The sequence below is a fragment of the Hippopotamus amphibius genome, chromosome 9 (genome assembly GCF_030028045.1).
Source record: "Hippopotamus amphibius kiboko isolate mHipAmp2 chromosome 9, mHipAmp2.hap2, whole genome shotgun sequence".
In the NCBI taxonomy this organism is placed as follows: domain Eukaryota; kingdom Metazoa; phylum Chordata; class Mammalia; order Artiodactyla; family Hippopotamidae; genus Hippopotamus; species Hippopotamus amphibius.
In genome coordinates this window covers 72,630,021-72,643,318 of record NC_080194.1, presented here as the reverse complement: position 1 = coordinate 72,643,318, position 13,298 = coordinate 72,630,021, and the positions used below count along the sequence as shown (strand labels likewise).

The following is a 13,298-nucleotide window of genomic DNA, read 5'->3' as shown; positions in this document are numbered from 1 at the left end:
ATTAGAAAAATACTTTTAAAAATCACAATATAAAAGAGGTGTGCTATAACAAAAGTCCACACAAAGTGTTACAGAAACATAAAACTGGACAAGAACACTTTCACACTATCAATGTAGAGGCTTCATAAAGGGGAGATGACTTTTTGAACTTGGTGTGAAAAATAAATTAGAGTTGACCAGGTTAAGAGAGGACAGAAAAAGGGGATCCTTAATGTTTATGTATGAAGAAGATCTTGGTGGGCTTTTTGTCTACAGAAATAAATAAATTTTCACATAATACAAACTTAAGGAATATGTTAGTTTCCAAGGCACTTTTGCATCCATTTTTTCTATGTGTCAGGTACTATGTAGGGTATTCTCAAATGTACTTTATGTAATCCTCTGAGACACATTATGAGTTAAATATTACTAATGACCCCCTTTGACAGATGAGCAAATTGTGATTCAGAGAGGATATCTGACTTGCATACACAGCTATTCAGTAGCAAAGTCAGGATTAAAATCTCAAAAGTGATGCCCATTTATCCTGCACACACCGCCAAATTAATCTTCCCCACAGTACCCATTTGGTAACACTCTCCCCTGTTCAAAGCAGAAATGGCTCCTGTTTGCCTAGAGATGTTCCTCAGCCCAACATTCAAAGTCCTTATGATGTGACCCCTATCTTACTTCTCACTGTATTCCTTCATATACTACAATCTGAGCTTCTCTCCATTTGGAACATCTTTCTTCACTGTTTTCACATGTTCAAAACCTTCTTATACTTTGTATCAGACCAAAAGAAACCTCATTCTTCAAACCAGATAGGTTTTTTGCCTTCTTTAAAGTCCCATAAGATCATATTTATACCTCTCTTGTGGAACTTACCACATACTGAATTGTATCATTAGTTAGGGTGTGTATCTCGAGAAGCTTAAGGGCTCATTTGAAAGCTCAGAATCCCTGGTGCCAAGCACAGGGCCTGACACACAGTGGGTGCTCAACAAATCTTTTTGGAAATGAAGAAGAAAAGACAGAATTCAGTGGGTTGATAAATACTGTGTTTATAAACCATAAAGGGCATCAGCAATAGGCTACTCTATCCCATAGGAGTAGACTTCATTTCCTAAACGTCTATTCCCTAGAGATAACAGCCAAGAATATGCACACCTAACAGAACAACTAAAATTAGTCTTTCTAGAATCAGCAAGAAGTGTAGAGGGTGAATGATTCAACTTTTATGGGAAAACCCCAGACTCTATTATTTCTTCAAATCAAGTATGGACAATCTTCTCCCAAGAGCCAGTTCATCAGTAAGAATAGAAATGGCTGGGGTGGGATGAATTGGGAGATTGGGATTGCCATATATACATTACTAATAAGAAAAAAAATACCAAATTGTACACTTTAAATATATGCAGCTTATTGTATGTCAATTGTATCTCAATAAAAGTTCTAATAATAATAATAATAATAATAATAATAACCGAAAAAAAAAATGACTTTTTAAAACATTTTGATCACCTCCATTCCCTACCCCAAGTGAGAAAAAAATTGCTTTTAAGTGAGGTCTCCTATTAAGTTAGGCTTCTGGTCTAGCTGCAGCTTGCTACAACAGCTGATGATTAGCTTTTTCTAATGTCTGAAGAGGAACACATTGACCTAAAGACACATTACATCAAGATTGTAAGCCCTTACAACACATATTAAGATCTGGAGCCTTTGCAGTTCCTCAGGCCATCCTGGAGGATGCGACAGTGCCTGTGAACCTCACGGAAGTCTGGCAGCAGCAAGGCAGAAGAGAGGCAGGCTGTGCATGACAGAGAGGGTGGCAGGACACCAGGAGTCCTTTTCAATAGCTACCAACTAACTATGGGATAGGCTAAATGCTCTTCACCTAATCAGATCCCTCCTATTCAGGCCAACAGATAGCACTCCTACAACAAAAAAGAGCTGCACTTGAACTCTGAGGGCCTAAGCTCTGGGGCTGAGCCTGTCACCTACTAACCTTGACCAGTCACAAAACCTCTGAGCCTCGATCTCTTTACCAATACTGAGGATAATAATCCCACCCTGATTCCCCTCCTCACAGGATTGTTTTGAGAGCTAAATGAGATAGTGGTCAATGTGGTACTCACACATAAGAAATTTAAATAATACAGTAAGACAACAATGAAAATGCTAATCACTGTCATAACTGCATTTGATGAGTACTTGGCACAGAGCAGCATGAGTGACAACATTATCAGCAGGAACAACAGCAAACACCCAACCACCCTCCCACCACTGCTGTTTACTGAATACCTACTCTGTGCCAGCACTGTGTTAGGTACTCTACTGACATTATCTCTGTAAAACCTAACAACAACCCCGCCAAGCAAAAAGCACTATCTGCATTTTCAGGTAAAAAAATGAAGACTAAGACTTACAAGAAAGTTGCCCAAGGTCATAATCAATGCCTTCAGGTTCATACGACTTCAAAGCCTCTTCGAGTCTATTCTTTCTATTACACACATTCCCTCTAAAAATGGGCTTGAAAATTAATTGCTGGATCTGTAACTGGAAAACTTCCAGCACTAACATGCTAATCAAGAATACATGACAGACAATAGCTCTCCTCTTCTCAGCTGGATAACTCCCAATAAAAACTCACTCACAAAGACTGAGAGCATCTTGCCAGCTCCACTAAAGATTTATACTCCCTGGGGCAGGAAATGAGGCCTTCCTGGCTACACTGCATTAGCCACCCTAATGCACTCACTTACATTCATAGTTTTGTAACCACAAGGCAGGCACCTGAAGTTTAAGTTTGTTTCCTGGGGCCGGCTTGTCACACGTGCAGCCTCCAGGCCTTCCAGGAACCAGCCAGCACCAGCCTGCCTCCCATCAAGGGCTATGAGGCCCCAGGGGCCAGAAACACGACAAGGGGCCTTGGTACCTAACCTTAGCTCTGCTGTGGCCTTGCAGCCCAGAAAGTACAAGTTAAGATTTTAGAATCAAAGATTCTAACCCAGCTCTTGCTAACTGCTGGTAGCACAACCCTGCAAAAGTTACTTAAACTTCTGAGTCTCAAATTCCTCATCAGTAAAAAGGAAATAATACTACCTACCTCGTAGGGTTCTTTTTAATATTGGCATAACCTCCTCTTTTCTATCTCTGCCTCCAATACAGCATATTTAAAATCAGCAGGATGATACCATCCTTCCTTCTTTACCATTATTTTAACACAGGATCCTGTCAGCACTATAAGAGTTCTATACATACACAATAGAAAGTATGTTTTCTTACATTTATATATATGATTTTAATACCTGAATCTTTCATATAGTTCTTAGCACAAAGTGTAGCATAAAGCAAATGGTGAGTAAACACTCTGTGGAATAAATAAATACATACAAATAAAAATTAATATATATGTAATTCTTATGATGTATTTTCACATGCATTACTTCACTCAACTTATTCAACACTTTTTGTATATGTTATCATGCACATTTTATAAATAAATAAAATTCAGGCTCAGGAGGTTAAATGACTTCCCCAAGGTTTTATAAGTAAGTAAAGGTAAACATCTCGGTTACTGGATTCTCACATCAAAGAACAACTAATAAATCTTTAAATATGATAATGAGGTTTTTTTTTTAAAGTTGACTTACCCTCGATGGAGCCTCAATATTTGGCTGACGCTTGTAATAGCCTGACAAGAACACAGTAAGGTATGTGCTGTCTCTATTAAGCATGACTTCACCAGTACACCATGGGGTTTCAATCACCAAACATATACAGGCAGGTCCTAGTAGCCTCCCTCAGTGGTGCCCAACTTATTTTCAATGGAACAGGAGGTGCCTCTCTTAAGCTCTGAGCCCCATTAGTCTTTGAACTAAAATCTTCCCCAGACAACTCCCATCCACAACCCACCTGCCAACATTCCCGCTCTGCAACCAAAGAGTACAATACAAAGAAACTTCAAGCATCCTAGATTCCCTTCATGGCTTCCTTCTGTTGAAGATAAGATCTTGGGTCATCAGGCCTTAGCAATAAGATCAGAGTTTTCCCAGCTTATGAAATGTGAGACACAAAGAGGTGCCTCCCAATGAGGACTTCAATGTCCACTGGAATCCCGGGCACAGGGTATTGGGAGGAGCACTAGATGAGGAGGCAAGAGACCTGTGTTTAAACCTCTTCTATATCAGATTTCTCTCCCAAGAACCAAACTTATAAAAATAGTTGTCTACCAGGTAGTTTCACAAGAAGGTCTTTCAGGCAATATCTAACTTCTTCAAATCTATACCTCCTACTTTTTTCTTTCTCCTTGACTAATATCACTCACTTGCGAGTCATCCTCACATTCACCAAATTCCATCAAATCTACTTAAGTACCTCTCAAATCCATCCACTTCTCCCCATTCATACTATACTACCACCTTAGTCCAGACCATCATCTCTCACGTAGAATTATACAATAACCTCCTGACTCACTCCTCCACTCTTATCTCCCCCAATCTCTTCTCCACACTGTAGCTACCGTGAATTTTTTCAAAATCCATAAGTCTCATCATGCTAAGGAGTTCTAGTCTGCAACAGTAAGAAACTAGAAGTGTCCCTATTGAGCTAAGAAGGGCTAAAGCTGAACAAAAAAGAAAAAGAAACAGTAGAACTGAAGGAGTAATAGATGGTGGTGGATTCTTACCTCCTGTCCTGTGGCCACATCCATTGCAGTGTACACAGTGCCCGAAGCACTGAACAACAGGTGGGGAAAAGAAAAAAAAAGTATTAGATGAAGTGACACTTGTCAAATGAAGCTCTACACACAATCTGGCAATGCAAGTGTTAATACAAACAGCAGCAAAAATAATCCTCCCCATTGCCTCTCCCACTCCACTCTCATGAGAGGCAGTAGCAGTAGTAAAGAGAATATACGCTCTAGTGGCCATCAGGAAGTGAAGGAAGAATGGAGGGATAGAGAAAGAAAGGCAGAGAAATACTAGGAATAATCCTAGGAAAATAAATGTCCATTCTAAATGACTAAAAAAACTTGACTTTATGCCTAAAACCATGAACCCTGCGTATTCGTAGGTGAGTGATATGCAACAATATCTGTAACCTTACAAGCCAATATGTCAGATTTATATGATGCAATTGAAAGAAACTTAAAATAATACGTATGGCAAAAATATATTCTAGGTAAGCCCTGTGATTATGTTTCCCAGGGAAGTCAGGTCAATTCAGGGGGAAAAGTCACTAGTAAGTTTGCCTGGAAGTCAGAAATTATGGTCACCAGCTTCCCAACTACAACCCTTTAGTTAAGGATTCTAGCTACATGTCAAGAAGTTGAGATCATAACATATGGACCATCAAATAAGGACTGGATTCTTTGCACTGGCAGTTATTTCCCCATTGCCTGATCACCCTACCTCTAAACATCTTCTGTCACAAAGCTGACGTCTATATTCCTGTCTCCATTCTCCCCTATCCCACCAGATATACCATTCTTAAAGGGCAAATATGTCCAGGCCTCGGGGGACTGGACATTTTGAGACTGTGTCTCCATGATTACAGAGGCTCAGAAGCTACTCAAGCCCACTGGTTAGTTCTTGATTGTTTCTACCTCGAATAGACATACGATTAGACATATGAATTCCAGGTCAAAAAAAAAAAAACCAAAAAAAACCTTCCGGTCTTAAAGGGAAAAAAAAAAAGCAAAAATTATAATAGTACCAATTTATCATATTTGTGTGGCATGTATAGATTTAAAGTGATGGAATGTGGAAATATCAGCATAGGTGCCTAAAAAATACTGCATTCCTCCCTTAGCACTAACAGACCTGTCAAGTAAGCAAGGAAAGAACCATTGCAGATATTGCCTATTTATGGGCCTTATACATCTGCATATATATATAATGTATTATATGTAATACATTATATAAAATTATATAATACACACATATATATATAAAATCAGCAGTTTGGGAGGTGAAAGACCCCGATTCCACAACCCCTCTTCCTTAAATGAGGCAACTGAAGTCCAGAGATAGGACCTGACTTGCCCACATTTGTCTGTGTACCTTTCTGCTACATTCTTAATACCGCAGTGTAATTAGCTAAAGGAAATACCATCCCAGATTACTCTGAGGCAGACAAAATTATTTCTTCTCAAGGTGTTAACTATCTTATACCAGTTCAGACTCTCAAAAGCTTGTCTAGTAGGAGAAGCACTGGACCAGGACAAAATGAGATCCACAAGTCCAGGGTTATTTTGAGGATTAAACAACAGATACAAATAAAAGGTGTAAGCTGTAGAATACTGTACGAATACAACATCAGTATATTATGCATTACTTTATCTTATTTCAGAAGTTCTTGGATGCATAAGAAAGCATAATAAAACAGAAAACTTCAATGACTTCATTAACAACGTTTTCATTCAAATAACACTGAAAGCTTTCTACAAGCCAGATACTTTTTTTTTCAGTTTCTTTTTAATTTTAGCTAATTGGGTATATCTGTAGAAATCTCACTATTTTTCTTTTTTATACAGAGGTATAACCTACCTAAAGTAATCTGCACAAATCTCAAGTAGACAACTTGATAATTTTTCAATATGTACACACCTACATGTTCACCATCAAGATCACCCCTGAAGGTTCCTTCATGCCACTTCCCATTCAACACTCCCCTCCTAGACACAATTATTATTCTGACTTACAATAGCATGTATTAGTTTTACCTGTTCTTTTACTCCATATAAATAAAATCATACAGTATCTGCTCCTTTATAGCTGGCTTCTCCTGCTCGAAATAATGGCCACTTTTAAGACTTATCACAGTATGTTATAATTTTTTGACTGTCTAGCTCCTTCTGTAGACATGGGTACTCTGAAGGGAGAGACTGTCTGATTCATAGTTGTATTCATAGTGCCTAGCACCTAACAGGAATTCACTTAAGATCTGCTGAGTTCAGCGGCTTCCCTGGTGGCACAGTGGTTAAGAATCCACCTGCCAATGCAGGGGACACGGGTTCGATCCCTGGGCCAGGAAGATGCCACACGCCGTGGAGCAACTAAGCCCATGCACCACAACTACTGAGCCTGTGCTCTAGAGCCCATGAGCCACAACTACTGAAACCTACACACCCAGAGCCCATGCTCCACAACAAGAGAAGCCACTGCAATGAGAAGCCCGTGCACCACAATGAAAAGTAGCCCCCACTCTCCACAACTAGAGAAAGCCTGTGCCCAGCAATGAAGACCCAACGCAGCCAATTAGTTAATTAATTTTAAAAGATTTGCTGAGTTCAGTACACTAAGGGCAAAATACAGGATGCAGAGAAGGAACCAATGAGCAGGAGACATGAATTCTGGCATCCACGAGAAAAATGGGTCCCATTATACAAGCAAAAGAGTCTGCAGTTCTGAGTCTTCCATTTCATATTAGTGCTGGTAGGTCTCAGCATCAGGTAAACAGGGTTAATTTGGAAAAGCAGAGCTATAATTTGGGAAGAAGGTTTTGTGCTAAGAAAATAAATGGGTTTCTCACTCTCACTGCAGGGGTATTTTTAGCAACAATGTCAGCTAATGGCACATCTCACATATTAAACATAATTCTGCAAACCTGAGCTCAGCCTAACAAAACACCTTCAGATGGGTGAGGTGGAAAAAGAAGAACAAGGTTAATGAGAAGCAAAACAATAGCAATATCATATATACCAACACACAATTTTAAGTCATTTTTCTAGGGAAAGAAAATACCCCCACTAACCCTTGTCCAATCTTCTCAAACCGTGTGTATTTCTTCTTAGGATCGCCCACACTCACTATGCTCCCTTGGAACGAGAGAGAGAGAACACGAATCAGTTTTTCCCAGATCAACATACAAAATAGGCCCCATTTTCACCCAAATGCTGAGCTGGCAAGGATTAAAGAAATACCTCCAATACCCAAAAACCACACTAAGCAGGTCCTTAGCTTTCCCTCTTAAGTTTCAACCAAAAGTTTCATCTCCTTACTGCTTTTATTCATAGCACTCTAATCCAATTCTAAACTAAAAGTTATTCATTCATTTTTAAATCCATTTATTCAATAAACATTTACTCATTTTAATATGCTCATTTACTATGTATTAAGCCCTATGTTGAGTGCAACAAATAAAGAGATAGATGAGACACAGTTAAGGCAGTCTCTGCTCCCAAGAAGCTCTGATCTCATAGAGAAGACAGACAATAAGTGTAAACTTCCATGAAAATATAATAATTGTTGTGATACAGAAAGATGCAAAAATATAGGCTGGAGAGTCATCAGAAGGGAAGTGATAGGACTAATTTTTACAGGGTTAGTAGGAAAGAGAGAAAGTCAAGAAGGGTTTATAACAAAGTACTTCATGTGCCAAAACATAGACAAGTTATGAGAGAGTTCACAGTTTCCAAAAAAAAGTATTCTGGAGATGGTGAAACTGAGGCCCACCGAAAGGAAGACACTTCCCCTCAAGGTTACATAGCAAATTGGCGTCAGAGCTAAGATTAGGAGCTGGGTTTTGGTCTCCCAGTCCAAAACGCTTTCCACTGATACGAATTACTAGGATTTGGTACTCTTCACATCATTATCTCATTTGATTTACAAACAAGACAGGTATCAACATTCCTATTTTAAAGATGAGAAAAAGGAGGCCCAGAGAACAGCAGGAAATTGCCCAAGATCCAAGTTAGTGGCTGTGCTGGGGCTTCAACCCAAGGGTCCTTAACTCCCAGGCCAGTCTGCTTTCCATAATTCTGTGTTCTAAGTATTACTGTTAAAAAAAATCTGGTTCAGAGAAAAAGAATACGTACTGGAGTAAATAGATGGTTAGGTAAGTGGCTTTTCTTATTTCATATTTTCATAAGGGCTTTGGGCGAGGGCAACTTTTAAAAGAGTGAAATTTTTTTTAAAAGTCGAATAAGAATTATCAGTACGAAATCAAAAGCTGCTAAACTGAGGAACCAGAAACCTCAGCTTTAGAAAGCAATGCCAGTGTGCAGACTTGGCCAAATCAGTCACGTCAAATCCTCTTTAGAAGTAGATAAGTTCAAAGAATAAATCAAAGGCCTTGTCAGATTATTTTTCCAAGCCTACAGACCAACCCAGTCTTTTCTTCTCATATGAATTCTCCTGCAGATTACTGAAAAAGAGAAACAAGCTACCCTAATATTTCTGGTCACTAAAGAAAGTAAAGTGGGAGTTTCCACCTGACTGCAAGAAACAGCATGCTCTGATTACAGGAGCACAAGTTGCGCTCTAACCCCAGCCCTGTCACTTTTTGGCTGTGTGAATTTTCACAGAGTATTTAGCATCCCAAGCCTCGACTACCTTAACTGCAAAAAATGAGGATTATAATGTCTGTCTTCAGAGGGTTAAAATGAGGAATAAATGAAAAAAATCAAGAAAATGCCTTGCTTGTCATTTGGTACATAATGCAGACTCACAAAATGTTAGTTTCCTTTCCTTCTTTTCTTACAACCAAGATGGCAGTTCTGTCTTCTGTCAATGGAAACAATAACCAAAACAGCACTCTTTTCCACCAGACTTACACAAGGCCTCAGTCTTTCTCAACACAACATTTCAGACTATTCGCTAGGTAAAAGTTATGCCATTTCCATAACCCATGCCTAAGTGATTCCTAACCCTTGAAGTGAGCTATCCACACTCTCTCTCATCACATTCCCATACTAATGTTGCATCTAATCAGGGCTGGTAAGACAGAGGAGGTGGGTGCAGGGACAGGTGAGGAGGAGCACAGTCTGGCTAAGATATAAAGTACAGCCAGCCAGCCACATATACCTAGTGTAGAACCAAGATCTTTATAGCAATAGAATTCCACCTTTGTGCTCGCCTAGTCACACACCAGAGGGAAATTCAAAAACCTACAAAGTGCTTACGTAATTTCTCCAAGATCTCCTCATCAGACATTTTAGGCTTCTTCTTCTGCTTCTCAGTATTCCGAGTCAGAGCATCTGGTGGAGTGGTATTATTCTCAGTAGGTGAAATGGGAGATGTAGCCACATCCCGAGTTGGAGTAATAGGAAGTGGTTCAATCACGGACCGTGTGTATACCTGCATTGTTGGTGCAAAAATTTGGCAGGGCCAGTCTCTCTTAGATGTGTGTGTTAGGACATCCACAGAAGAACAAATCCCAGTAAATTCACCCCTTCTCCTAGGTCCAAATCTATGTTACTCCTCCTCTGTAGCCAGGCTATGAGGATGGAATGGCCTTCCTTGTTCTCACTATATACAAGGGTTAGTGAAAGTCTGAGCACTCAAGATATTCAATACAAGTTAGACAACTATCACTATAAATAGTTTAAAGGACATTCTATCATTCGATGGGAATCCCCTTCATCTGTAAAATTATATTCCTTCCCAAACTGAAATGAATATCCTGTATTCTCTCAGTACTTTCCACTGCTAATACAACACTGAACATTATCTTCATTTGAGTTACTCCCTCTTTAAATCCTGAACCCTCACAAAGAAGGAACTGCAATTGTTCTTCTTTAAGAGGCAGTAGGGTGTATTCACTTAGATCACACATTCTGGAACTTGACTGCCTGGACTTAAATCTCAACTCTTATTCTCACCATTTGTATGACTTTGGCCAGATTATTTAACTTCTCTATGCTTTAGTTTCCTCATTTGTAAAATGGTGATGTTCGTGATACCTATCTTTTAGAGCTATTGTGGTAATAAATTAATTAATGTGTGAAATGAGTAGCAACACACCCAGCAGACATTAAGCTTTCAAATTCTGGCTAATATTATTATATTTCCTATTTATTCATTTACTTAATAAACATTTACTGAGAATCTGTTCTTTGCCTTGATGTATAAAATGCTGCCCCATCCACTATTCCTATGAAGGAAGTCTTGGAGAAAGTCCTAACTGCAAGGCAGAAAGGGATAAATGTCAGAAGAAATAAGCAAACTGTATACTACTGAGATTCAGAAGAAGTGATTATATGTTATACTGCCTTTCCCCAGGAGATGCTTCAAGGCATTTATCACTTTTTTTTGTAAAAATATCACAACAATTTTTTGGTTAATCTATAAGCCCTATGAAGACAGGGAATCTGTGTCATTCATCCCTGAGCTCCTGTATCTCACCAGCTGCCTAACAAAAAGCAAGCATTCAGGTAAATGTTTGATGTTTATTATTCATGTATTATAAATGAATACATGAATAATAAATGGGATTCTTCAGCTGGATCTTGAAGGATGGACATGATTTTAATAGCCAGAAATGGGAGAGAACTTTCCACATAGTGGAAATAGCAATAAGTTAAGACACTGAGATCAAAGACTTTAGCTTCTTTCCTGACTACTCCAGCATAATGATTTCTTAATTTTCTATTCTTGTACATATAGACAAACTATATCCCTGGCACCTAAACCTACACTTTCACGCCTTGTCCTTCTCCTTTAGTTCTCTTGACATGGCTCCTTGAGGGCACAAACCCTGCCTTTTCCCTCTCTAAAATTCTCTTTTTCTGTCTCCAGAATTTGTCGGCTCACATAAAAAAGGCCACTGTGCTACAATGGAATACAACCTGGACCTGGGGTCAATTATCTACTTTGAGTTCTCTAATCCAGAGACTTTGGATAGATCAATTTACCTTTTCAAATCTCAGCTTCTTCTTCTACAAATTAGGAATTAACAATGTCTTTTTAGAAAGGAATGCTATGCAGATCAAACTTTTCAACTTATTAAATACTAACTGCCTTTCTAAAACATTCCAAGAACTATGTTAAGCACTGCAAATACATACGTGTGTGTGTATGTGTGTGTGAACACACATATATTTCCTCTACTTTTGAGGAGTTCATGGTTTAATGCGAAAAAAATTTTAAATGAACATGCCTGCAAAACAAAAAACCATACCAATGTGAGATATCTTAACAACTCTCCAATTTTGAACCTCATTTTCCTTAAAGTGACTCTGTAACCTACAGAAAGGGTGATTCCACAGATTCTGCTTATAAATTCTAATCCTAAAAGGTCATCTAATTCCTTGAATTTCCTCCACAGCATCTCCCATAGTCAGTCAACCAACAACTGCTTGAACACCTCCATGAATTCTCTAATCCAGAAACAATCATTTTTTGTATTATCAGAGTTTAAGCCCCAGATCATCCTTTCATTATGAAGCTCTTGTAATAATAAAAAGTCCAAAGAAACACTAATAGAGTACCATCTGATGATATATCAGTGCTCAATGATGCTAAATCATGTAAAAGGCAGATTGTGCAAAGTGAGGGCAAAGGGACCGTGGCTATTCTGAGATGCAAGAACCTCAAAGGAAGTTAAATAAAAATCATTGCCAACATCCAGCATCAAAATGCTCTCCTCATGTCCAGCATATTAATAGCACTAACATTTTTATAAATTCTCTTGAGTCTTTCAGTATCATCAATGATGTACGAAGAGGCTGAACACTGCACATTTAACAGAGAAGAAAAGATCTATAGCAGGCTAATTTGTTGCTTCCCAGGAGACTGGAACAATTTATGTTAGTCTTGCACTAAGTAACATTAATTCTGTATATCTTTCTGTCTGTGAAGAATAGGCTAAGAAACTAGGCCTAAGTTGGTACAAAGACCAATTATCTAGGACACTTTGGGACTATCTGCAAACCAGCGATAAATAAATATATCACTTCTTGTCTTTAATCATACAGAAAGTACCTTTCAATCAAGGCAATTTGGTGATTTCACCACCTCCAAAATCTAAGGACCCCTACCAGAGTATTAAACCTCTAGACCTCAGCACCCATCCCTCACTCCCTCTGCAAACTCTAAAAAATCACAAAGCTGCCCATGTTCCCAAAGACTCACAGATTTTGTATGCTCTGGGCGTGGAGCAATCACTGGAGGTGGGGTAGCATCATCATCATCATCTTCATCTTCTGAAACTGGTGGCACTGCAGGGGTCTCAGACACAGTCTTCACATTCTGCATGGTGGAGAAAAGCCAGATTCATCAGGTCCAGCTGACATGGAATTTAAGCTACCAGGGTCACCTATCTCCCAGAAGAAACCTTCTCCTGACACCTCTTCTGAAATACACATCAGCCTCCAAGCTCTCCACCTTTGTATAGCCAGTCTCAGGAACTCAGCCACCTTCCCTCTCTTCTTTTAGCCACCACTCTCCACTCAGTCCCTTGGGGGCTTCCTTCTCCCACCCAAAGCCTAACTGGGGATGGGGAAACCAGCTTACAGCTTCTCTACATGCCTAGCCCAATCCAAACCCTAAAGACAAGATCACAGTTCCTTCTTCTTCTATGAAATTTACTCTCTA

General features: G+C 39.1%; 1 protein-coding gene across 11 annotated transcripts in view; it reads right to left on the bottom strand.

Annotated features, from left to right (window-relative positions):
• The window catches only part of PAK1 (p21 (RAC1) activated kinase 1), a 137,268-nt gene that overhangs the window by 19,131 nt on the left and 104,839 nt on the right, over positions 1 to 13,298 (bottom strand). For all 11 annotated transcript variants that reach the window (XR_009055447.1, XR_009055448.1, XM_057748791.1 and 8 more), the window contains 4 exons: positions 12,837 to 12,953; positions 9,887 to 10,061; positions 7,738 to 7,801; positions 4,670 to 4,718 (listed from right to left, as the gene is read on the bottom strand). Coding sequence is in view for 9 of the 11 variants with exons in the window: in XM_057748791.1 (XP_057604774.1) it covers positions 4,670 to 4,718; positions 7,738 to 7,801; positions 9,887 to 10,061; positions 12,837 to 12,953 (405 nt within the window). In the remaining 2 variants the exon portion in view is untranslated. The remainder of the gene's footprint in view (positions 1 to 4,669; positions 4,719 to 7,737; positions 7,802 to 9,886; positions 10,062 to 12,836; positions 12,954 to 13,298) is intronic.